This window comes from Dipteris shenzhenensis, chromosome 3 (assembly GCF_047967505.1).
Source record: "Dipteris shenzhenensis isolate YYH24624 ecotype China chromosome 3, Dip_SZ_1.0, whole genome shotgun sequence".
Classification (NCBI taxonomy): Eukaryota; Viridiplantae; Streptophyta; class Polypodiopsida; order Gleicheniales; family Dipteridaceae; genus Dipteris; species Dipteris shenzhenensis.
In genome coordinates, this window is record NC_141598.1 from 57,481,079 (window position 1) to 57,508,930 (window position 27,852).

At 43.4% G+C, this 27,852-nt stretch overlaps 1 protein-coding gene across 1 annotated transcript; it reads right to left on the minus strand.

The window, feature by feature from the left end:
- Nucleotides 1-6,863: 6,863 nt before the first annotated feature.
- Nucleotides 6,864-27,625, minus strand: LOC147904060 (putative sugar phosphate/phosphate translocator At3g11320). Its single transcript, XM_087370299.1, is given in 5 exon segments — nucleotides 6,864-7,522; nucleotides 26,457-26,685; nucleotides 26,813-26,916; nucleotides 27,285-27,596; nucleotides 27,599-27,625. Coding segments are annotated over 5 exon segments (816 nt in total). The 3' UTR covers nucleotides 6,864-7,378.
- Between the last annotated feature and the right edge of the window lie 227 nt (nucleotides 27,626-27,852).

Below are 27,852 nucleotides of genomic sequence, written 5' to 3' on the forward strand. Positions count from 1 at the left end.
CAATTCTATTGTTAAAGACCTCTTAGAGCTGCTTTGATTAGTTCAAATTTTGCCCTCCACTCTTTGCTTATTGTTGTTGGAATTAGTTTTGAGAGTTTTTTTGGTCTTGATGTTTGACTAAGTCAACAATGGCATAGGGATTTTGACTTGACTAAAAATTATCACTATTTTGACTGAGATTGAGCATCTATACATAGTCATTGAACTCATGGAAGGTGGTTGTTAAAAATTCCTTCTTCTTGTGGTTCTAGCAATACTCTATGTGTTAGGAAAATAAAGAAGAAGAGAGCTCCAAAATATATCAATAGGAAAGTCTCTAGACTTCAAGTCACTACTATCATTATGCAAAGGACCTTGGTTTTTCATATTTTCTTGTTTGCAATATGCATTTATATGGTGATGGCTCTTTTTGAAGAGTTGTAAATGGATTAGACACTGCCATTATTGTGGTAAGACCTTACCTATGGCTACCAAAACAAAGATAGACAAGTTTGAGGGAGAGGGATTTCACACATGACAAACCAAACTCAAGATTATTCTCATGAAGAAGGGGATTTGAAATATTGCTAATGGGAAAGAGAAGAAACCTACTACTAGGGAAGGAGAAGTATTATGGCTACCTAGGGATGAAAAGTAATTAGCTATAATCTCACTTGGGTTGAGTGATTCCTTTTTTCATCACATTGTTGGTTGTGAAACTACAGATGCTGCATGGAGGCAGAGTCTTTGGAGCACACAGGAAATGTTCCAAGTATAGTCTTCTCATTAATTTCTTTCATATGAATTTGGATAAAGGAGAATCAATATCCTCACATTTAAACTCCATAAAAAGTATATTGACTCAGCTAGCTAGCAACTTTGATATTGATGATGACATTGTGATTGCTATCTTGCTTAAGATTCTACCTGATGAGTATGGTGCCATTGTAACTACTCTCAATAATCTACCAGAGTCCAGTTTGGTAAATATAGAGGCATCCCTCTTGGAAGAATAAAGAAAAATTAAATAAAGGAATGACTACAAAGAAAGCGAGGCATGTCTAGTCAAAAGCAACTTCAAAGGATCAACAAGCAAGAGCAAGATGAAGTGCAATTTATGTTGGAAGCTTAGACACTTTATGTTATACGATCAAGCTAGAAATAGTTTATACAATCAAAAGAAAACCTACAAGATGTTGCTAAGATACAAGTGCATCATTGAGAATTTCAATCAAACTCCAGTCAACAGAACGTACATAAAAGGAAGATTTCTTTGGTACTTAATAAATTTTGAGATCTCATATTGGTGAGATTTTCCCACTTTTCCTAATACGGTCTTACCAGGGCATTGAAAAAAAAAGGAATCCATTTATAGCCCCTATCTGGCTATCTCGACATGCATTTCCCTAACCTTTTTCATGGCTTCCTATGTTGTCACAAGCATTTGAGCTACAAACAAGTTTTGTAGCATATGAAGAGAGACCTTCAATTGCATCTGCTTGAGACAATTCAACACTTTCTTACACCTTGATTGACATATCCTACAATCAGTGCATTCCATGATAATAAGACACAAAGTAGTACTTAACCATGCTACTACAAGCACGCCACATTTGGCATGCATATCCACCTAAGTGCTGCCAACAAGTGATCAATTTCAAGCCCCTTCCTAGCACATCCTGAAATCAGTACATTCCATTAGACTAGGTATCGAGCTAGTACTTATCCGTGCTTTTGTAAGCAAGCCACATTTGGCATACATATCCACCTAAGTGTTGCCAACAAGTGATCACTTTCCAACCCCCTCTTGGCTATCTCGGTATGCATTTCTTAGCCTTTGTGCATTGCTCCTATGGTGCCACAAGTTGTCAAGTGAGATGGGAGGAACTTACAAAAGGGACAGTTAGACCAAAGAAGGTGGGCAAAGCGGAAAATATGAACAAGATTGAATGAGAGACGAGATCCATGAAGGGAGTGGGATCTCTGAGAGGAGGGGCGATGAGGAAGCAAGGGGAGGATGGAGAACAAGATGGGGATCTCTTAGAGAGGTGAGGAGGATATGAGAGGGAAATTTGAAGAAGAGAGGGAAGCCAGAGCATTTCCCATCTGTTCCCCTAGCCAAAGCATTTCCTATCCCTGCAAGGATGAAGCTATGCAAATGAGTTCCGAAAGCAACCACTCCCATGCCCTTTATTTTGAAACAATCGTTGCTCGACAGCACAAAACCCAATGCCTCAGTGCACTTTCTTTTGGATTCTATAAGCAATCATTTCCTAACAGCACAAATCCCAACACCTTTGGCCCAGTCATACCTTGCTTCCACCTCCAAATTGTGGTACATTGATCCTTTGACCTTGCTTGGGGAGCAGAGAGCTGCACAATTCCTTGAAGACATGTGCCTAGATACCCCTCAACAATAACCTTGTTGGCAACTTCAATACAAGATATAGAGGAAATAGGTCAACAAGGGAGGGAGCTTGTGTCTATAGCTTTGTCCTCAACAGTCTGATCAACACGACATTTTTTAGAAGAATGATTCTGACTAGCGATGCATGCCATTGAGACTAGTATCCAAACTCAAACACCTGAAAACTCAATGGACATATCAAGAATATTTTCTAGTCTTGCATAAGCACGATCTTCTTATTCAAAACTTTAAGAATATTATCAAAGAGAGATTGACGCAATGAGATCGCTCTTGTACCTTACTCTTTAATATTATGATCAACACAGCTTCTCATTTCATACATGTTTGATCTTTTGAGAGAATAAAAGTATGAGAGCATGTACATCAAGCCTTTGAAGCTCATATATTCATGTCCAAGTTTGAGATGAAAAAAATCAATGAAGAGCATTTACATCAACTGTTTCATCTTGAGCCAAGTCTAATGCGCCAAACAAGTCTATCTCTAACTATATATCGAGTTGATCTCCTATATCATCATCATACTCTAGCATCATACGTTCACCTAAAAGTACTTGATCATCTTCTTCAATAAAGTGTGGTGATTCTTGATGATCATTGTCTTCTTCCTCAATATCGTGATCTCCATCTTCCTCCCGTGCGATGTCATTATGCGCATCTTCCTCTTGGCTCATATTGTGATCTTTATCTTCTTCGCTAGATTCATCGGGATCAATTGGACCATCTTGGATCAGAACGATCCGGATGAAAAACCACCAATATTGAAGATGGGTGCCAGATAGGCTTCAATTATATATATGAAATTATGCTTAAGTACATGTATCAATGGATCTTTAAAAACGGCATTGGTAGTGGCATCTCCATATCCACATCTCTATCTTCAAAAATTTGCTTACTTCGTGATGCAACTTGGATCACATACCACCATCTTGGATCAGAACGATCCGGATGAAAAACCACCGATATTGAAGATGGGTGCCAGATGTCTTCAATTATATATATGAAATTATGCTTAAGTACATGTATCAATGGATCTTTAAAAACGAAAGCTTCGATTAATTAAATCATTAGTATGCACCTGCTCACAGTGCTCGGGAAGAACAAAAGTATCACTTTCATCGGTCCAATGTTTGGTGGAGTCTATTGCAAAGAAACCGCTGCTATCTTTTCTCACTGTCGCATGGGGGATTCCGCATCTCTTTCAACCGCGTTCGGGCGGCCTCAGTGACGTTCCTCGACAAAGTCTAGGCCTTACCCCAGTGGAGATTATCGAGGTTAGCATTAGAGTCCTCCAAGTGACTAGTAAAGAGCGGTGTTGATACGGCATGGTATGCACGAATATCCACGTGGTTTGGTAGTCACGGCATTCAAATGGACAGACTTTCCCCCTTTCAGTACAATCTGGCTGCACCACCCGAGATGATCCCATGAGACGAGATCAACCGTATCATACGGTTGGACGACCTCCAACTCCATACATCTAGGGCTTGGGGGGGAGAGTTCTCCATCAAGATACAGTTCTACCATGACCACTTCCTAATGGTCTCAGAGCACAGTCTTGTCATCAAACCTTAGTATCTCGAGGACAAGAGTCTCACATGCACTAAGAGTCGCCATCAGTCAGTTGCGAGTCTCATCACATTAGCTGCGGATTGAGACAGGGAGAGCTTCAGGTATATCCAGAGAGCAGAGGAATTGCACACTATGCCAAATGGAGCAGATCGAGACGAAGAAGCATTTTCTATGTATCTGCCCAATCTATTATGAGATCCGAGGACGATATCACTGTCTCTTTCAAGAGGGGCATGGCTTTGGTCACTTACATGTCCGATCCATTTTCACGATCAGGTTTGCGTTGGGCTCTATCCAATCGAGATGCGACGATGGAGAGACACATTGATGCAATAGACCACAGAGCAGCAAGAAAGACTGATGCCACAGGTCACCGAGATCGACAAATCACAAACTTCTATGCATCTGAGTCAACTGCCAATGAGACCGAGGGAGAGGAGCTTGATGAGATGTTCTCTGTTATTTTTCTTTTGCTACTCGAGTATTTACACACTTGATTCACTAGCTTAGCACTTTAGCTTTCAGCAAGGGTCTTAGTGAACCCTTTGCTTCAGCCTCTGCAACTTGTATAAGTTACTTTTTGGCTTGTACTTTGTCTCATAGGCCCGCATAGGGCCTCTTGCAAACGTTAATACCTCTCTCTCTCTCTCTCTCTCTCTCTCTCTACGCTTGTGTGTGTGTGTGTGTGTCGCCTCCTCTTTGCCACCCCATCCCCACCTCCCTCTGTGGCTTGTATGAGTTACTTTTTGGCTTGTACTTTGTCTCATAGGCCCGCGAGGCCTCTTGCAGATGTTAACACACACATCTCTCTCTCTCTCTCTCTCTCTCTCCCCCTCCCCAACCCACCACTCTCTACAAATAAGGCATTGGCCTAGACACACCCCCCCCCCCCCGCGGCCCCCCTCCCTCCCCTCCACCCCCCGCTCTCTACAAATAAGGCATTGGCCTAGAAGACCAAGATACTTGGCTTGTTGAAGGATCTCTCCACTATTGATGTCGGGAAGCGAAATGAAGAGTGGTAGGTCCTCCAATCTGGTAAAATGTGTGACTACTCGGATGAAAGGAGCAGAGACTTGACCCCTCTAACCGCATATGCAAAAGATATGCCCCTCTCGACCACATGATTGAAGCTTGCCTATACTAGGCTCCATTCAGATGTGCGGTAAATACTCTGAATGAAGCCTAGGAAAGGATATGTTGGCCACTAGGCCAGCCCCCAAAGCTGAGAAGTGATATCACTATACCCACTTTGCAAAAAAGCCAATTGCCGCACACAAGTCAATAGAGTTGTGTGTTAGAACTCCTCTAAATGATCTGGCCTGCCAAAATTGAATGCGATAGCATCCTTTCCCAAGGGGGAAAACTCCGATAATGCATACCATCGAGCCTGCCAAAGTTACCTGAAGATCATTCTTCAAAAGCCCTGAAGCTAGTCAATCACTGATCAAGCGACATACCAAAGAAGAGGCCTCCATGGTAAAAACTGTCTCCTCAATGGATAGAAAGGTAGCAAGGTAAAGAAGACTACTGAGAACCGAACACGCTGAGTCGGGTTGAGCGACTGCACAACAAAGTCCTCGGACTGATGTAGACATGGACCGGTCTGGTTCTCTCTCCTTGAAAACCACCGGTATCTGTAGCGAGTGTAGTCAAAGAAGACGAAAAGGCTGAGATGATGGGACCAGTAGTGCAAGTAGTCATCACTAGTGGAGGCATCTTAGGCATCTTAAAAACAGGCCAGACTCCAGCTCCAAAAGAGAGTACTGTTGTGGCTAGGGGGTGAGCATCAAATCACCTTCCCTGGCTGACTGTAAGCAAATTGATCTCCATACCTTTGAATAAAATTCAAATGCACCAGACCAGCTCCAACCAACAAGAAGGCTTCATTGAAGAGATCAGGGCAAAAAGGAGATGCCACCAGTAAACAAACAACCTGATTTCTCTCCACGACAGCAAGCTTCGAGAATCACTAGCAATGTGGAGTCTTCAGTAGGCAAGTTAAGGCACCCCCCTTTACACATTTAAGGTTGCATCCTGCTTATTGCCGTCCATAGACTTTCTTCTAATCTCCTCGGCCAATAAACAACACGACAATTCAAAAAACAACAGACAGATGCTGCTCATGCTGACGATCTTTGCTATAAACAAAATGGACATATCACCATGCATGGAAAAAAAAGTTCAACCAGAGCAGAGGTGTCTAGCACAAAATTGAAAATAACTTCTAGCTAGAGACTATTTAAATAAGTGCCCCCAGTCTCTGTATAAGATTGAATGTAAACTTCTATGAATGTTAACCTCGCACATGTTAAAGTAATAAGCCACTTTGCAAACAATATATTCTCTTAGACTCCTTAAAACTCATGCAGGATAAATGAGATTTTAACGGTTTAAGAATTTCATTCAAAAACCCAATTAAAAACAAAAAAGATGAAAAAATAAGACCCCTTCCTTCTCCTTTCATGTGGTTAACATTTATTTCTCACATGGTTTACCTCTTTTCTATTTTAATTAATGGTCTTTTCCCCCTCCTTAACCTTCCCATTTTTGAAAGCTTTGGGGTGATACCTAGGTTCTTAAAACTATAGATAATATAAGACATCCCTTCCTATATTTGGAGACCTTAAAAACCACTACAGCCAATTAATTTGAGATAATGGAAACAAAAACCAATCAGTGCCAATGTTGCAAGTCAATGTGTTACCTTGATGAATACCATCCAGAGGTGGCATAAGCTTGTAGGCAAAAGAGGATTTTGCTAGCTTGATTCACAGGACTTAATATTTAAAAAGGTGGTAATACTTGAAAGTTAACAGTAACTAGCATAGAGATCACGAAATCCAGTGAGGATCACCAGCACCACAATTACTTCAGATACTCAGCAACATTCTTTATGAAATAATTAATAAATGCTCTCCATAGAATGTAAATCCCTTGGTACACTAGTCCTGCTATGGTAAACAGAGCACCTCGGTCAGCCTTTTAAACCAGGTCTAGTTAAGTTTGGCCACCTGGGAGTTTAACAATAAGGTCTCTTGCGAAGCATGTTTCTGCAAAAATCTCAAATTTTAACAGAAGAAAACCTTGTGTTACTGAATTTTTCTGCAAGGGTATTAACATTAAGCCTTCAAACATCCACTATTTCATGAGCTCCCTCAATAGATTAGCTGTCTAGAATGTAAAGGACTGTCCAAAAGAATAAAAGATTGTAAAAATAATAGCCCAGGCCAGGCCGTTTCTAGCACGCACCCTCTTTGATGCATGGTCAACGGGACCGCCTTCAAAAATACTTGGCATATTGACCTTGCAACATACTTTTCCCGACATGTAGTTGCTTTTAGATGAGCTGTAACTTACGAATAACGAACAGGATGTCATCTTAGCTTCAAGTGAATAAATTTATCAACATCTTCTCTTCACCTCACCATAGAGTATCACTCCAAAAACTGTCAGCGTATAGCCAAGCATGCCAGTAACAGAGACAGGGTTGCGAAATAGAAGGATGGACACCACAACAGCTACAGCCCCCTTAGCATTTCCAAGGACCTGTACATAATCCAGCAAAACAATTAAACGGTTAACACCCCTGAGATGGTAAAAAGGCCAATTCATTGAATAGACTTTAGAGAGTTCTTTTCCATGACTAAATGAACCAACATCAAAAGCTGCAATTTTGCATATCTTTAAAAAATCCTGACCGAACACTGGTTGAAGACAGTGTCAGTCTTGCCAGGATTGGGTCTCTCATGAATCTATATGCCGAACATATAACAGACGTACACAATTCGAATTACTGAAAACCAAGGTAAGAAAGGGAAGAGAGAGAGAGAGAGAGAGAGAGAGAGAGAGAGAGAGAGGCCTAATACAATGAGCTGAAAGGGTGGAGCCTCTAGACGGGCATCATCACCCATAATGAACACAACATAGCCATTGCATATCAGATCTGTCTATTAGAAATCTGGGCCCGTGGCCAATGTGGAAGCTCAAGGGGAGCCCGATGATGAATGAGCCTGTTTGATGACAGGAAACCTGCGATAAAGCGCTGACGGTGGTCTGCGTGTGTGACCCATTGCAGTCTTCTAGCAGAACCCCTGCCCTGACAAGAGCCACTGTAGAGAGAGAAGATCTACAAGCATGATGTGAGTGTCAACCCACTGTCGTCACTGGCTCTGGGTCCCTGCCTCACCGACTACCTGTGATCTGCTGGTCCATATGATCTGGCTGAGAAAATTCCGTGATCATGCTCTGAGTAGAGTATGCCTATGTACCATGATCCCGCCTACGTATCGTGAGCAATTGCTCTCTATGCCTGACAATCTCATGGATGAAGGCAGCAAGGCATCTATGATCTACGTAAGAGAGAAAGTTGGAAGGGGGTCCGAAACCATCTCTGAAGAGATAGTGATAATGACCTCAAATCTCATAGTACACAAGGCTGAAAGCAACGAAATGCTCCTCTGACTCGACCTCATCACAATCGCATAGGGTGCAGATGCGGCTCTCCCTGGGTATACCCTCTACCTGTCAACCCGCAATATGGAGTTGGTGTGATGAGACACGAAACTGCCGATCGATATCCTCGGTGAATGTCCAAGTGGATCCAGGTAGATATCCTGGTGGATCAATGAAGTCCTCCTCGGAAATCTGTAAACAGTGGTCCCTATAGAAGCTGAGCTTCACTAGAACATGGTTGTAGAAGGTCCTCTCAATAACGTGGTTGATATCGTGATATGTGAGGGGGGGCTAAAGGAGCCTCAATGTTATACTGGAAAGGGGGTAATCTATCCATGTGGAGCCCCAAACTCTCAAAGCACCACATATATGTGCAAACCAACATCTCCGATCACCTCAGCTACTAATGTCATGGAGGAAGATAGAGCCAGCCACGGTAGTCTACGTTGTCCTAAGGTACAGGAGCCATAATCCCTGACTCGATGAAGGTATGTGATGACCTGAAATGCCGCATCAAGGTACAGTGGAGATGCACCAAACTCAGCCAGAACAATCTGATGCAGGGCCGATGGCTTGCTGTGGATCATCCATGACAGCAACCGAACCTGAAGCCGCTCGACTCAAGCCCAATCTGCCTCTTACAAATCAAGCCCCCAACAAGGACTGCCATACATATCCGTTGTACGGACCAAGGAATCAAAGAGAAGAGACTTGGCCCGAGGATCCTAGAAGTGGCCAATGGAAGCACTACTAATCTAGTCGAGTAAGTGTGGCATATCCCTTGCTTAGTCGAGCCTGCATCACCGGTCACATCGTGAAAATCGAGCCAAAGAAAAGAACACCCAGTATGAGTATAATGAAATAATCTCCATTGTTACTCATCTAGCGTGACCTGCTCTCGGCATGGCTGCTCAGGAAGTGTAAAGATCATAACCTTGTCCTTACCAAGATTGACCTTCAAGTCATGTTGACTCACAAAAGGTGTGCAACACATCCAAAGGTCTCTAGAGGCCCTCTGTCGAGGACGAGAGCAAGATCACTACATATAAAGTAAAGGGGCGGGTGCCTTGCAAAAGTCAAGAGCCCCCCTTTTTCTATCCATGGAAAGCCCTAGTAAAGAGGCATGAAAAAGGGGGGAAATGCTTACGTGTCAAGCTCCTCTTAAAAGTGCAGGTGGTCAACATGTGGCATAGTACTAGCCCACCAAAGCCTTTGGTATTGGATATTTACGTTTTTCACCAAGTTAAAACTTTTTTACTCTTTTTTTTTTTTTTTAAAATATCCCCCCTCTATGCTTTTCCATGCGATGAGTTTACATTAGAAAAAACTTCAAAAAATCCATAGGTGCAACCTCTTCCACTAGCAAAACGTTAGCAGTGCATAGTACTAGCTCCTTTCCCCTAAGAGGATCTAAATCAAAGTGCCAATAAGAGAGCAACGAGTCCCCCCTAGTGTCTCCATGAAAGTCTCAAGCTCATCTATGCAGAGGCCAAACAAGATAGGGTGACAATAGACAACCTTGATAGTGCTCATGATCTCTATCAACCCTGCCTGAAACCCTCTCGTAGAGAGATGATATGATTCTTATTAATGTCCACTAGAGACCAAACAGAATCTATGGACCAGAACTAATAATCTATCACCACATATTGGTGATTAGAGAATAGCTCTTAGATGTACATCCGAACATTTTAAAGGAGTGTTCTAGAACTCTCTGTGTGTAAGAAAGGGGGCAGGGAAGATTCGGATAAGAAGGCAAAATTACCTAAAGGGAGAGAAAGGAAGGGGGAGAAGAAGAGAGAAGAGAAAGAGAGAGAGAGAGAGAGAGAGAGAGAGTTCCTGGAGGTGAAGGAAGCAAGAGAGCTGAGTATAGATAAGGTAGGAATCACATCAAAAGATACATTGCAAATGAGGGAGGATACTTACATAGTGCCTCCTTATCCACTTTTGACCTCTCCATCTTGTAAACATCCCCAAGTACTAATAATCCTAACCCCACCTAACTTGGTCAACTTTTGGGCTTCATTACAACATCCCCTCTTTCAGGGGGGCGTGAAATTCTAAGTACTTTAATGTACTACAAGACCGTGACAACTTTGGTTTTAAAAGTCCAAGCGTGGGCTTAATAATGTGTAATTAAACGCGGCATGGTGCCTAGCACATAAGCGTAATTAATCCCTAGGCCCAAAGACATTCCAAGGAATTAAAAGAGTGGTTGTTGGGAAATGATGATGTGGCATTTTTAATGGGCCCCCTAGAGGGCCATGTACCTTCAGTGGCCCCCCTAGAGTTCCAGATGGCTCTAGTGCCTTCTACATGCTCCTTTGCCATTCCTGGACCTTCCTGGGCCTTCTAAACTTCACATGTGTGGTTTTCTCTCTCATCTTCTCCCTTTGTTGAGATTTTAGACTGGTTTTTCAACCTCCTTCAGCTGAATTCCGTTTTTCTTCATAACTCCTCACCCATTTGGATTCCTCGACTTCTATTTGGCCCGATGGCTTCCCCTCTGCCTCCCCTTCGCAGTGATATGCTTTTCCCTTCGTGCGTTTGGTAGAACGGGCAGAGCTGAGCACTTCTTTTGCTGGTCGAATTTGCAAAAGTGGCTTTTTTTGGACCTTTTTGCTTCTACAGCCTCCTGGGCCTCTCCTCTTGCAAAGCTACAGCTTTCTATTGAATTACCAGTGGTCCCACGCGCTGGTTGACTAGTTTTTCTCAGTTTTGGAGGACTTTTCGATGATGAAACTTCTCCAAAACCTTCTCAATGCATTCCTTTATGAAGCACGATTCGTTTGAGCCAAAGAACTCCCACTTCTTTGCAACAGAAGTGCTTCTTTTCGCATTTTTCAGTGGAATTCTTGCTGGTTGGCTCTTGTAAATGCTCTTTCTTCATGCCTTTGCACTCCTCTTTGGCTGAGAATGCAATTGGGCATTGGCTACTATGTCCTCTTGGCGATTGAGGACTTGGTTCGAGTTTTCAGGGCTTGGCGAGTTGTGATTTTGCTGCTGCAATTTCTTTTTGCCATAAGCTATTGGTTGGCCTCGTGTGCCACCTCTTTCTTAGGCAGTGCTACATGAGTCATTCTTTGGTTGGGTACTTTGCTGATTTTATTTTGGAGCTCTGAAAAGCTTTGTGAATGCCATCTGGAAACCACTCAAAGAGAGTGCAGCTGGGGTGCAGTGTGATTGCATCTGGACAGCCAATGGAATTACACTCAGAAAAGAGAATGCCTTTGGGTTGAGCCTATGGGTTAAGTGCACTTATGTGAAGTGCACTTATGTGATGGTATTCTATGCTTGAAAGCCTTGCGAAGGCTCAGTGAATTGGGGCTGCGTGCTCATTTGCAAGGAAAGTCTCCCAAATGCAACTTGTAATCATTTCACTGTGAAATATAAAGAAATACCGAAAGGGGTGCCACGGTGTTTGGGGCCAATCGGGTGCACTTGTCTATGTTTGTTGAGCAGGGGCATTCTAGCCTCCATCCCTTTTTCAGGGGGTTTGTTTGTGAACAAATGGGTAAATGCCAAATGGTGATCATGCAATGGTTAATGGTTGTGATATATGCTTTGTGAGCTGTAAATAAGTGTTGAAGTGATTAAAGGTTTAGTTCCACTGTCCTCTAAGTGATTAGAGGCCGGTTTCATTGGTTCCATTGCCAGGATACCACACACTCTTTCTCAAGAGGTGGGCCTTGGTAGTTTGATATAAGGATATCTTTGCTGCACTTTTTGACAGCTGAATATTACAACCATAAACATGGTGAGTACCCATGAGCAAGAGAGCTCCACAACACCTCAAAGGAAAAGGCAGGAAAGCCTTAATGATCCAGCTAGTGTACAGCTGCAGAGAGCACAACAAATGCCTTTTGAGCAAGCCACACATGAAGCTACAACTGAGCTCAACGGTGATACTAGTTCTAGCAGTGAGTCAGATGATGCTACTATGTTGAATGCACAGCTTGCAAGTGCAGTGACTGCTTTGACTCAGCTGACAAACAAATGCCAAGAAGAAGAAGAAATCAAGAAAGCACAAGCACGGAAAGAGTGAGTACACACATGCATCAGCTTCTCATGGCGGATCGCACACTCATGCATCAGTTTCCCATGAGGGGCAGCCATCAAAAATGACTCAGAAAGTGACTTCCAAGAGAGAGGAATCCCCCAAAAGAGCACTTGAGAAAGAGGTACAAAAAGTACAGCCAGTGCAACAGTATGAGCAGCCAACACAAGGCCTTGGTTTGGATACTTCTACTCCTCAAAATAATAATGTGCAGTCCATAAATGTGGCTCAGCCACCTCTGCCATATTTGAGGCAGCAACCTCAATATTTTGGTACAGATTCTATCTTTGATGCTATGTTGATTTCACCGCCAACTGGGCATAGAAAGCAAGCCATGTATGACAATGTGGGAATGCAGCCAGGCATGCAAGCCACAGCATATGCTCCCATGCCTAATGTTCAGCCAAGCATGGCTCTCCCCAATGAAGGGAATGCTGCAAAAATACAACCATCTTTGGGACAGCCAATATCAAATGTATATAAAGAATTTAAGGATGGTGGTTCTCATGACAAGTTTGAGACATATAATGGAGTACAGGACAGGTACAAAGCCCTCACATTCCTTCAACAGTTTGATGCTGCATTTCTTGGGGGTTTGTTTACAAAAGCATCCAAGATGAGGAAGGTTGCCACATTTTTGAAAGGCAATGCACTTAAGTGGTACACCAACCTTATGCTTCATGGAGATGCACCTGCTACTTGGCTGGAATTTAAGCAAGTGTTCTCTTCTACTTGGCTTACTCCAACTTTTGAAGTTGAAGTACTTTCACACTGGCATGACTTGTCATACAAACTTTGCAAGAATCTTGATGATTACACCAAGAGGTTTTGGGATGTTTTACTGCCATTGAGCTCTTACAGGCATGTTATGTGCAGATGAGAAACAAGAAGATTTCTTTAAATCATAGAGGCAAAAATCATGTACTTGATTTAAAGTTGAAAGGGGAGCCCATCCCTGTAGTTTCAGCTTCTTGTATTTCCAATGTAATAAAGCGTCATATTTCAATGTACTTGATTTTTGTCAAAGAGGACAGCCAACCAATTCAGGAAGGCTCTACTCTTTCTGCTTTAGATAGAGAAAGGGCTGCTTTTATTTCAGATTTTCAGAATTGTTTTTCAGATGCACTTCCTCAAGAATTACCTCCCAAGAGGCCTGAGGATCATCAAATTGATATAATTCCAAGAAGCTCACCGCCTAATATACCTCCCTATCGTGTCAGTAAGGCACAACGGGAAGAGATAATGTCTCAAGTAAAGGAACTCTTGGAAAAGGAATTAATACAGCCAAGTAATTCTCCTTACTGTTCCCCTGTGTTGCTTGTGCAAAAGAAGGATGGCAGTTGGAGAATGTGTATTGATTACAGGGCTTTGAATAAAGTCACAGTTAAGAACCGTTTTCCAATTCCACGCATTGATGATATATTGGATCGATTGGAAGGTTCCTCAATGTTCAGTCGTATTGACCTTAAAAGTGGATACCATCAGATAAGGATACGGCCTGAAGATGTCTACAAGACTGCCTTCCGCACTTCATTTGGCTTATATGAGTTCCTTGTGATGCCTTTTGGTTTGACTAATGCGCCTGCCACTTTCAATAGAATGAGCACACAGAAAGTTTGTGGGCACTTTCTTCGATGACATCATTGTGTTCTCTAAAAATGAGCAAGAGCACAGGAAACACCTCACTATTGTGTTTCAAGAGTTGAAAAGACACAAGCTGCTAATAAACACCAAGAAAAGTGAGTTCTTTATGCATGAGATTCATTTTCTCAGTCATATAGTGTCAAAGGATGGAGTCAAGATGGATCCTGCAAAAGTTGAGGCCATAAGGAGTTGGCCAATTTTGAAAAATCTGCATGAAGTTAGAAGCTTCCTTGGGTTGTGTTCATACTATCGGAGGTTTATAAAGTACTTTGCAGAAATTGCTTCTCCCTTGCAACTATTGTGTTTCAAGAGTTGAAAAGACACAAGCTGCTAATAAACACCAAGAAAAGTGAGTTCTTTATGCATGAGATTCATTTTCTCCGTCATATAGTGTCAAAGGATGGAGTCAAGATGGATCCTGCAAAGTTGAGGCCATAAGGAGTTGGCCAATTCTGAAAAATCTGCATGAAGTCAGAAGCTTCCTTGGGTTGTGTTCATACTATCGGAGGTTTATAAAGTATTTTGCAGAAATTGTTTCTCCCTTGCATGCTTTACAGAAGAAAGCTGTACCGTTTCGGTGGGGACCAAAGGAAAATGCAGCTTTTAAAGAGCTGAAGCAAAAGTTGTGTTCTGAACCCGTTATTATCTTGCCAGATCTTGCAAAACCCTTTGCTGTAACTTGTGATGCATGTGAGAATAGCATAGGAGGCACTTTGATGCAGGATGGCAGAGTGGTTGCATATGAGAGTAGAGTTCTCAAAGATGCTGAATTGTACTTGCAAACATACAAGAAGGAAATGTTAGCAGTGATGCATGCTTTGACCACATGGAAACATTACCTTCTTGGAGCTGATTTTTATGTGCAGACAGGTCATCAGTCACTTAGATATTTTCTCACGCAAAGAAAATTATCTGAAAAGCACATGAGATGGGCTAACTTCCTCTCAATGTTTCATTTTCAAATTGTGCATGTGCCGAGTAACAAAAATGTCGTGGCTGATGCACTTTCCAGGAAACCACAGCCTGCAGCAGTCTCCAAGAAACCCAGTGTTTCAGCAGTGAGCATTGCTTACAACAATGTGTTAGATGTGATGAACGATCAGTATGTTAATGATGCTGATTTTTCAACTATTTATGATCAGCTTTCTAATGGTCAAAGGCATGATCACTATATGTTGAAAGAGGGTTCATTTTGATGCATGGACGACTCTATGTCACTGATCAGATGCGACAGAAAGTCATAAATGGAAAGTCATGCTCCTCCATATGCAGGACATAGGGGAATTACAGTAACAATTACAGCAGTGGAGCAATACTTTTATTGGCCATCTTTGAGGAAAGATGTGGAAGAATATGTGAGAACATGCATGGTTTGTCAGAAAGTAAAGTTTGACAGGCAGAAGGCACCTGGGTTGTTACACCCTTTGCCAATTCCGGATAGACCATGGCAAAGCATAGCTATGGACTTTGTGTTTGATCTTCCGCGTACTCCTACTGGACATGATGGATTGCGGACAATAATTTGCAGGTTTAGTAAACAAGCCCACTTTGTGCCAGTAAGAAAGAAAATTACAGCAGATCAAATGGCCAAATTGTTTCTGCAGCATGTCTTCAAGTATCATGGGATGCCTGAATCCATAATCAGTGATAGAGATTCGAGAATGACCAGCCTCTTTTGGAGAGGGATGTTTGAAAGTATGGGCACTATGCTGAATTTTTCGTCATCTTTTCACCCTCAATCTGATGGACAATCGGAGCAGGAAAACTCTACCATCTTGGATATGTTTAAATGCTATGGTCTCAAACCACAAAAGCAAATGGGAGCATTATTTGCCTTTGCTGGAATATGCTTACAATAATACGGTGCACACATCCACAGGTAAAGCACCTTTTCAAATAGTGAAAGGTGCCAGGAAGATACCTCCAATTTTGCATACAAAAGAGAAAATCTTCGAAGCTGATCGTTTTGTGGAAAGCCTTGAAGAGGCTTACTAGAAGATCAAATATGCCTTGCAAAGAAGTCAGGACAAGCTGAAAAGAGCAGCAGATAAGCACCGCAGGGAATTGGTATTCACAAAAGGTGATTGGGTTCTGCCGCGTTTTCAGAAGGCAAGGCTGAAAAATAAGAAAGGCAAGGGAAGGTTGTACACAAAGCTGAACATGCATTACTATGGTCCTTTCCAGGTTTCTGAAAAGATAAACGAGGTAGCTTACAGACTGAAGTTGCCTCCGCATTGGAAGCTACATAATGCCTTTCATGTGAGCTTGTTAAAGCAATATCATGGAGATATTCCCGAGGATTTACCTGATGAGGTGCAGCTTGAAGTGGAAGAACAGGATGAACTTCTGGTCCCATAGCAAATTCTGGCACACAAAGCTAGAAAGCTCAAGGGTAAAGTTATCCGTCGCTACTAGGTAAATTTTCAAAATTACCCATCACTTGATGCGAAATGGATGGAGGAAGGTAAGCTGGCAGATTCACCTGGGATATTGCAGCTTTACCTTGATGCTTTCCAGTTAGAGCCGACTACGGTCCAGGCTCCTACAAGTAGTTCAGCAGAGCGAGCGTCTGGAGCATTACCTGGTGTTTGAGAGGGGGGTAGCACCTCCACTCCCTCAGCATAAACGGGCTCACCGTGATTTCATGAGGTCGCTTGATGACACTGTATGTTTCATCCAAGATACTGAGCTTACAGTATTTCTGCTGTGAGACTTCATGATATTGATGCATCTTGACTATTGATCGCCGAGGATCACATAGATTTTGAGCAGTGTATATGGATGGATGCATGCCTCTCCTAGCCATATTTTCACTGTCTCTGTATTCTATAGCTGCGGCTTTCTTGTATACTCTTTCATGGTATATTTCATGCTCGCTCCTGTGTTTTGGGGCAGCAAACTGTGGTTTGCTGTTTCAAGAGAGGAGTATGTCACGGGGGCGTGAAATTCTAAGTACTTTAATGTACTACAAGACCGTGACAACTTTGGTTTTAAAAGTCCAAGCGTGGGCTTAATAATGTGTAATTAAACGCGGCATGGTGCCTAGCACATAAGCGTAATTAATCCCTAGGCCCAAAGACATTCCAAGGAATTAAAAGAGTGGTTGTTGGAAAATGATGATGTGGCATTTTTAATGGGCCTCCTAGAGGGCCATGTACCTTTAGTGACCCCCCTAGAGTTCCAAGTGGCTCTAGTGCCTTCTACATGCTCCTTTGCCATTCCTGGACCTTCCTGGGCCTTCTAAACTTCACATGTGTGGTTTTCTCTCTCATCTTCTCCCTTTGTTGGGATTTTAGACTGGTTTTTCAGCCTCCTTCAGCTGAATTCCGTTTTTCTTCATAACTCCTCACCCATTTGGATTCCTCGACTTCTGTTTGGCCCGATGGCTTCCCCTCTGCCTCCCCTTCACAGTGATATGCTTTTCCCTCCGTGCGTTCTACCCCGGCAGAGCTTGCTGGTCGAATTTGCAAAAGTGGCTTTTTTTGGACCTTTTTGCTTCTATAGTCTCTTGGGCCTCTCCTCTTGCAAAGCTATAGCTTTCTGTTGAATTACGAGTAGTCCCACGCGCTGGTTGACTGGTTTTTCTCAGTTTTGGAGGACTTTCCGGCGATGAAACTTCTCCAAAACCTTCTCAATGCATTCCTTTCTAAAGCACGCTTCTTTTGAGCCCAAGAACTCCCACTTCTTTGCGATAGAAGTGCTTCTTTTCGCATTTTTCAGTGGAATTCTTGCTAGTCGACTCTTGTAAATGCTCTTTCTTCATGCCTTTGCACTCCTCTTTGGCTGAGAATGCAATTGGGCATTAGCTACTATGTCCTCTTGGCGATTGAGGACTTGGTTCGAGTTTTCAGGGCTTGGTGAGTTGTGATTTTGCTGCTGCAATTTCTTTTTGCCATAAGCTATTGGTTGGCCTCGTGTGCCACCTCTTTCTTGGTTCACAGGTGCCCAAGCAGTGCTACATGAGTTGGGTACTTTGCTGATTTTATTTTGGAGCTTCGAAAAGCTTTGTGAATGCCATCTGAAAACCACTCAAAGAGAGTGCAGCTGGGGTGCAGTGTGATTGCATCTGGACAGCCAATGGAATTGCACTCGGAAAAGAGAATGCCTTTGGGTTGAGCCTATGGGTTAAGTGCACTTATGTGATGGTGATCTATGCTTGAAAGCCTTGCGAAGGCTCAGTGAATCAGGGCTGCGTGCTCAATTGCAGGGAAGGTCTCCCAGATGCAACTTGTAATCGTTTCACTATAAAATATAAAGAAATAACAAAAGGGGCGCCACGGTGTTTGGGGCCAATCGGGTGCACTTGTCTATGTTTGTTGAGCAGGGGCATTCTAGCCTCCATCCCCTTTTCAGTGGTTTTGTTTGTGAACAAATGGGTAAATGCCAAATGGTGATCATGCAATGGTTAATGGTTGTGATATATGCTTTGTAAGCTGTAAATAAGTGCTGAAGTGATTAAAGGTTTAGTTCCACTGCCCTCTAAATATTTAATTAATATATGTATAAGTATACAAATGTACAACTTGCTAGCATAGCTAGGTGCTAGATTCTAGAAGTACAATAAGCTACACTTAAAGAAACAATGCACTTCTACAATGTAGTTAAGAGTCAAGACTCGTCACTCAAGATTTAAAAGTTAAAGTTAAGACTCATGACGGAAGAACTCGCAAATTTTTTTATTAAAAAAGGTTTAAACTGACAATTGAATCTTGTCACATGTGACATGAATTTAATCTGCATCTCGATACATATAATTGAAAGGAAGCTTTCGACTCTCAAGACTCAAATCTCTGAAGATTCATCCTAATCTGAATCTATGAGGTCACTGCCACTGCTAGATCCAAAGTCACCATCAATGATAGCATGGCTAAGTCAAACTCAATGTTTGTGGTTACTCCCCACCCACCAAAAAAAAAAAAAAAAAAAACACGAGTGTCTAAAGGTGTCTTAAGGTAAGACACGTGTCTTAAGTGTCTTATCATAAGACACGAGTGTCTTAACAACCATGATTGTCATTGAAGACACAAAAGTGAATAACATGAGATTGTTGAAATCTGCCCATGTATATGGCATGCGAGATGACTTCCTCCTCTTTCTCCACCAAGTGTGGCCATAGTCTTCAAAGTGCATGCCATCATAAATGGCCTTGTTCTCAATATTTCTTAGAGAAAAGCTGAAGTGATCTTCAAGACCTGTGAGGGATTCTTCTAGTTCTGGAATTACTTTTGAACCCGTAAATTGTCAATTTGTCTTGCCCAACCTTGCCTCTCAATAACATGATGAATCTAGCCTATGAATAGCCAATAATCAGATCCCTAACATTGGTCGAAGGGATCCACTCATAAGGTTGAAAACGATAAACTCCATCACACATAGTAGGGACTAGCTACTATGACATCCCCACTGGCGTCATCAGTGCCCAACAGTGGAGTATAAACATGTGCTCTCACACATAAAAATCCACAAACCCACACATACTTGAGCATCCATTTATACAAAGTCTTCAACGTAGTCCAAAGTTTCTTCATTCAAGCTACAACTGCTTGTGAAGACTAAACGATTCCATTTTAGTCTCTCCCAGCCTCTGTTTTGCTGTCCCCATCTTCATCATCCTGGCTGTCATTTCTATGTCCCACTCTGCAATCCTTTAAACAGATTACGCACGTTGAAGCCCTGGAAATTTCTTTGCCTGCTGTAAGACTAACTTCCAAGGTATTCTAACACCTTGTAAGGCATGCATTTATGTCATGTGGACTGGAATTTATTTCAAGAGAAAAGAACACTCTAAAGTATTAAAGCCTATGTCTCTCGTTATAATCATAGCAGCTGCGAACCCTTTTTCACCTTGCTCATTCCATCCAATTTCTATGTGCTCAAAGTCATCTTTATTACTGGCCTTTGGCTTACATATAATGTTTATTGATGAATGTGCCTTACATGCAGTAGTCAAATCTGTCTTTGATTCCATGCTTGCATTTATGTCACATCCATGTAATAACAGCTTCCATGAATCTTCAGTGTTAATACGTGGGATACCCGTAGGTAAATAGAACTGTGATTTCTTAATGATAATTGTGTCAAAGGTTTCAGTCCCACAGTCTCATCAATGTGCTCCACTAGGAATGCAATCTTAGCAAACCCCGAGTCGTATAGCTGGTTCATGTCCAAGACGTTTTGCTCAAAGAGTTTCTACTGGTGTGCCACACGGCCATGAACTCAATTGATTTTCATGTCACAAATATTCAACCTGGAGAAACAGTATTTCATGACTTTGGCATCCCATAAATGACTTTATTTAGTCTTCTTAAACGCACCATAACTTTCTTCTGCAAGTGGTGATACATGCAGCAACTTTCATTACATGCTGCACACAACCTGAGGGCACTCTTCCAAAGTTCTGTTTTTGCATTTTTGGCACTCCCATGAGATGCCATTGTTCTCAGTATGGCATCCAAGGGTAGAAGGTAATACTCCCATGGATACGCATTTGTGAAGAGCACTAGTTATGAGCTATGGCAATGCCCCAATGTTTTTGTGATGCATCTTCAGGATTAAAGCTCTGATGCATTTCTTGTTCTTGCCGCACAAGCTGCGCCTTGTTGCCTTGCCACTTTGCTTGGCTACCTTTGGCATCAACTACATGGTATTCTATATGTCTTTTCCTTATGGATATCATACAGTGCTCAATACTCAGCTTGTCCTCAAACTTTGTCTCTCAAAGTTGTCATGCTTAGAGTGTCCAAGAGTGGGCACAGTTGATTTAATCTCAACTTGACTATTGTCATCTCCATCTGCTGTGCATGCCACTATTGTACCTTGTTTGTGAAGACTTTGACAGTGACTTCTATCTCCAAGCTTCACTGCATCATGCTTGGCTTCTAATCACTGAATTGCTGTTCCAAAAACAATTTATCATTGCTATTAGCATGTTGATGTACCCAGGCAATAGTAACGAGGCTTGGAGATCCTTGCTTGCTCGCTACTGAACTTGATCTTGACTAACAGCTGCTTTTAATATAGGCAGTGCAAAAGTTCAAAGCAGAGGAAGAGGAAAAGGAGAAAGGTACAAAGGCACCTCTCTTGGCTCCATAGCCAAAAGCAAGGAGGTCATCATACTGCAACACAGAGTCTTGAAAACACACCACAGTTCCTTATGTTTTCGTCCCAATCCCATGATCACCTAGCTCCTCCTCTTGCTATCGTTGCTAAGCCTATTATGTATATCTAGATGAATCCAGGAACTTGTCCTTAAAAACAAAAACACATTTCAATCTCATGATAGTCACTCATAAGGTCCATCAAGCATAACTAGGACTAGCTACTATGACATCCCGCCCAGCGTTGGGTGTAGACCATAGTATAAACATGCTTTCGCCTTCATCTCCTATGAGGCTTCGAACTCCTCCCTCTTTTTCTTGAAGTATGGCGCTTTTGGTGTGATGCAGGACTCCGAGAACACTTCCTTGAAGAATGTGAATGCTTAGAGAGGTCTTTTGATGGAGAATTGAGAGAAAGCTCTTGATCTTCCTTTTCTTTTAGCGAAGTTGAAACTTGCTTGGTCATCATCTCCTCGAATAGATACTGAAATCGAGGTTTACGCTTTAAAGACTGAAACTCCCTGACCTTTTCTTTCACAAATCCTTCACTAAGATCTCCTTCACTAAGATCGTCTTCACATCCCTTAGAATGCTTCTTACTGGATCGTCTAGAAGATGAACTGGGCCTCTTGGTAGCTGAACTCCCGTGCTCCGACACCATGATGTGGGAAATGGGAAATTGAACCTACCAAATCAACTTGACTAGGCCTAAGGCAATCATCTTTTGGTTCCGGGGAGAGGGCACTTCCCACGGCCTTCATTCAGCCCCTCCCCGCTCCCAACCGGGGATGGAATGGACGGATGGGGAAGGCGACAGCTCGACTTTCTTTCCCTGCCTTTAGACCCGTATTATTTAATTATCCCATTTGGCGAACTAAAGGCATCCGGAAAAGCAACCCGAAAAGCAAGCGATTTTCCTGTCATTGGGAGTGGGCAATTTATGTTGCCCCCATCTCAAATAGTTAGTTTTAAAAGAAGATCATTAGAGGACTTATAAATAGAGTTATCATTAAATAGCAACGCGGACAGCAAAGCCCCTACTCCTTTCAAGGAGGTAAATGCTTACAGGTGGAGACGGGGGCCGGCCCGATGCGCGATGAATTATGGGTGGGTGTGGCTCTTGGTTGTATGGTTCAACCACTAGTTCGAGTATCAGCCAAACTTTAAAAACAATATAGTCATTTATGTTATCCCCAACAGTTTGCTTGCGTCACACCTGCATCTGCAAGCCCGTTGAGTGCCTTGCGCCTGACGGATGTCACTGAGGTCTCCCGACTAACGGATCCCAATATGCGCCTGACATACAGATGTCTTTACTGAGGTCTCCCAATATGCGCCTGACAAATGTCACCGAGGTCTCCCGACTGACGGATCCCAATATGCGCCTAACGGACGGATGTCTTTACCGAGGTCTCACAATATGCACCTGACGGATGTCTTTGCCGAGTCTTTGGACCCTTGCTAAGGAAAGTAGCAAAACCACGCTCTGATACCACTGTAACCCAAACTGGATGAAATTGCAACTCACTTTGGCACCGTGGGACAGTTCGCAATCAACATGGGACTCCTCTAACGCAAATCGCGGTACCCGCGGCAAGATGCCTGCCGTTGGAGATTCCGTACACTCCTCAAGAAACGTGCTAAAACTGTAGAAATTGAATCGCCAACAAGATAGAGTGCTAAGGAGCAAAACACAACACTAGGGCCTAGAAATAAGGGCTAGACCCCCCCGAAGGTCTTTATTGCAATAAAATAAGGCTTTGTACAATTAGCTCTCACAAGAGCATGGACTGAGTACAATCTGTGTGTTCTAGAGCTCTGAGGCTCTTCTTTTATAGACTTCCCCTCCAACCCGAAAGCAAGAGCTTTCTAATAAGCTGGGGCTAGCTTTTAGCTTTTTCCTAAGCCTAAATTAGGCATATTTTTCTTAGAAAGCTGAGCTCAGCTTTAGGAGGCTTTTCTTGGAAATTGCGCTGGAATTCTCGCTGATTTGGCCTTGTGGGGTCCTTCATAAAGTAGGCGCCCACATCTTGGTGCTTTTTGCATTTTTCCCTTAATTCTAGGGCCTTTTTGCACTCCTCTTGGTACTACACCTTGCCACAAACAAAATCCAACACTTTAATCCGTTAAAGGTTAGACTAATGCATGCATTCTAGTTCTTTGACTATTTCTAGTCCCCACAGTTGTGGGCGTCCCCACAGTTCTCTTTTTACCAATGCAGGGCAAGAGTAAAAACAATAAAACTTATTCTTGGTTAACCAACTGCACCATTCTTTGACCGAAGTCAATTCTAATAAAGATTATTCTTTATTTTCTTCGGAGAAGTCCCATTTAATGATGACAGTGACACAGACTCCGTCATCACCCGCCAGACGCTGTAATTGAGCCCATCCAACTACCAGTCAACCGGGAACATGGGCAACACTGGAATTCTAGTCTAGTTCTCTGCCATCTCGATCAAAGTCGCCATGTCGGAGTGAAGAGGATGATGAACTGAAAGAGAAGATGGATGGGATAGAAGGGAACTGAGGGTTAAAGAAAGGAGAAGGCGAAAGAAGAGGATGAAGGGGCTGACAGCCCAATGTACCTTCACACCTCGCTTTCCGTCCATCGGAAACACCTCCTCTCTGATCTGGAAACACCCTTCAAAGTCGCCCTTCGCTGGTCACCCGAACAGTCCACACTTCGCACACGCTCCTCCTCAGAAACACCTCTGAACAGCACCCGAATACTCCTCTCTGTGTGTTGGCTCAACACTCCCTCCGCTCCTTGGGTCTCAAGCCAATTGTGGCTCTGATACCATGTGAGAAGTGCAGCGGAAATGAATGGGAGAGAGAGATAGCACACCTCACACACACATCACACTGAGAAGGAGAGAAAGGCATAGGACAACTCAAGTGATCTCTGGAGCAAACCCCGCTACAACTGGGGAAAACCTCGGAACCAACAGGCTGCTCGAGAGCTCACACAAACAGCTCAACAACCAAGAGAACACAAGCACAAGTGAGTGGATGAACCACTACCCTGCCCCTCAAGTGCTACTATGGGCTGGCTCTGCACCTCTGCCAGGCACCAAACTGAACTGAAATGAACTGCTCAAATGAGGGAAGGGGGAGGCATATATATAGCCCAGCGCCCCCCACCCCCCCCCCCCCCCACCCGTGAGCCAGCATAGTAGGGCACCAACCAGCCTGCTCATGAGGGCTGCCCCTACAGCCTGCCATATAGGGCTGTCCAGGCCCTAAGAGAGGGCGCACACCTCCCCAAAAGAGGGACTATATCGGCCGACCTGCAGGTCGGCCCACCCACTGCTCTACAGCCCACAGAAAGGGGCCCATAGGAGGCGCCTAAGGGCAGCAAGGTGAGACACACCTGCTCACACAACCCTGCACCCCACCTGGGACTCTCCGTGGCCTACGTGGCACCACATAAGGCACTAGAAACCACACCTATGCTCACGGGGGGCGGGCACACCCACAACGCAGGCGCTCACTCTCTACCCTAGCCTCACTCATTGGGCGGGCACACCCACAATCAAGGCCCTCTCTCACTAGGTGACATCAGAAGATGTTGACCTCTAACACTGAGCTGCCCTGGTCTGCTCCTACTCTATCCTCACGGAGGGCGGACACACCCGCAACAAGGCCCTCTGTCTGGACTAGCCTAGCCTCACAGGGGCGGGCACACCCACAAGCACTGGCCCCCTCTCACTAAGGTGACATCAGGAGATGTTGGCCTCCAACACATACCTAGACCCATCCTGTCAAAGTGCAGGTTTTGACCTCATCCACAAGCTCATCTCCATCATGATATAAGCAGGACAAGCTACTATGGCATGGCTTATGCCATATCATAAATGCTATAAGTGTGTACACTCTTCATCCAGAGCTTCTGATGATGTTTTTAAAATGAACAGTAGGCAGGCCCAGTCATGACGAAGGCCTCCAATTATCTCTGCTCACTGATGATCAGGCCTCCACATTACTCAACTGGAAAAGGATTGAGATGACCAACTGAATGGATTATTGGTCTATTATTTCTCCCTCCTCACTGCCTACAATTTGGTGATCATCTGCAGGGCCAGCCTAAAGGCACAAGAAAGTATAGATTTTCCCAGGGCATAACTCTGTGACAAACTAAACTATCCATAGAGTTGCCAAACCGATCAGCTCTTTATATTGCGAGTACAGATAGAGTCATTAAAAAAAGTTTCTTCTAAAAGGCCCATTCAAATGGCAGGAAGGCTAACCGTTGGACCCAAATTATATAAACAGGTTTTCTTTTCGGGGGGTGGAAGCCGGCGAGAGGAAGACTTTGGGTGGGGGTGGGAAGGGGGGGGGGGAGGGGCGCAGGGGGTGAGGGCTCCTTCCACTGTCTCTTATACATGTTGCCTCATAAGACAGGATCAAAGCATGAACATGTTGCACATTGGTAAAAAGGCCACCACAGCTGTAACTCTGAAGAAACTAGCAAAGGAGAGAAATGGCCCAGAAACATGCCAAGGCATAGTCCCCCTTATGCGTTAAAGACGTCTACAACAGGTCTCCAATCTTTAATGAGCTGGGCTTTTGAAACTATGTAGAGAGAAAGGCACCACAGCTTTCTCTTATGCATGTTGCTTCATAAGACAGGATCAAAGCATAAACAAAGTTATACTTTTTGTAACTGGCTCACCCACAGTAACAATATACCTTCATAAGACTAGAATATATCCAATCTTGCAAATTAAATTTTTTATAAAACAAGAGCAACAATAAAGGAAAGAAAGTTATACTTTTTAACTGAGCTGGGCTTTTGAAAGAAAGTTATACTTTTTGTAACAGGCTCACCCACAGTAACAATAAACCTTCATAAGACTAGAATATATCCAATCTTACAAAGTATTTTTTTTTTTACAAGAGCAAGAACAAAGGAGAGAAGGGAGTTTGTAAGCGGTTTTAAGCAACCTTAAGAGTCAATGAGAGAATTTTAAGGCCTCTGTTCTCATCGGTACCCCAGCATAAGCTGTCATTTGGGTTTCAAAAGATTCCGCATCTCTGGCTAACGAGTTTTTAAAAAAAGTAACAAGTAAAAAGTAGCAGCTGAACCCACTGAGAATAAAAGACGTGAAATATATATTTATTTCCGGCAACAGGCTAGCCAATAGTAACAAATAAGCATTAGCAGCTGAAACCCACCTAAGTGAAAGGAAAAGAGGAAAAAATATATACAGCACTTGCGTGAGACTAACCTGCAGTGTCAGGGCACTTGTGTGCTTGGTAACCAAGAAGTTGGTCAAGTTCACGAAGTACGCCATAGCTGAGTTAACGAGAAGGTAAAAAACTATACGTGAATCTTGCCTAGCCAAGGCAACTGTGATGCCCACCACATTAGGCTCCATTATGAAAGTTGCTGGGAGCAGCACAACTACTGCAATCGGTGCCATGTAAAGGAGTAAGTTCATGGAGTTCAATTTTTCCCTGTTTTGACAGACGCAAGGGAAACAAGACATTTAGACACGTCATGTAGTAGCCAAATTTTGACAAATCATAAGGCTACACGAAAGAGAACCCGAAATCAGGTTACAACACAAGGCATGTTACTTACCCGTCAGAAGACAGTAAAATCCCTTGCAAAACTGACTTGAAAGCTCGGGCAGCAGTGGCACCAACACACATAATGAAGCCGTAAAGGTGAAAGCTAGGCTCACCCTGATCGAAGCAGAACCAAAGGAAAATTGTAAGGCCCGCTGTACTAGGCCATTCCGTAATGAATGATGATCATTTCTTCCGTAGCCACAGTTACGACTCAATCAGCAAGACAAGATCTCGGTCTCTTGCCTTTCAAAGTGGCATCACGGCATGGCATTAAGAAACGAAGACAATTCCGCAACGGAGACAGATATTGTACATACCCAATTAAAAAACATCTAGACTTCCCTACCTCACCAGATAAAGTCGTTCACCTGCTCGCGCTTAAAATGCAAAGCAACTCCAAGAAATCTAAGACTATCCAAAAATATTGACAACCGCGCCATTACTTAAATGCAAGGTAATAAGAAAATGGTGAGATTACGTACCCCACTGGCAATAACAACACCCGCAACCACAGGTACCAACGTTGCATAAGTTAGCCAAGCTTCCCTCTTCAAAGTCACCAAATATGCCAAAACTGCAGTAAAGAACGGAGTCGTCGCCCCGACGGCCTGGTTAAACGAAACGGGTAGATATCTCAACGATATGTTGCCGCTCACCACAGAAGCGCAAAAGACGACACTGAGAGCCGAAATCTTGAGGAACTGGACGCGAGAACGGATCGTTTGCATGGGCACAATCTTCAGCCACGCGATTGCAATATAGCTAAAAAGGGCGCAGGCCGTCATATGACACATGGTGAGGAAGATGGGGTACTTGAAGCCATAGTTCGAGAGGAGGTACTTGTTGAGAAGCAGCACGCCAATGTTGGAGAAATACCAAGATCCGATGAGCCCCACGGTGGACAATTTGCTGGAGATTTTGGTGGTAATAGGTTGGGGCAGCCCGTGCGGAATGTGATTGCCATTGGTGCCGGCCTTTTTCTCCTTCCCTTGCGAATCAGAGCCTGTCATCAGCATTCTGGTGGGAATTCGGCTGCCGTCGGGGAGGGAT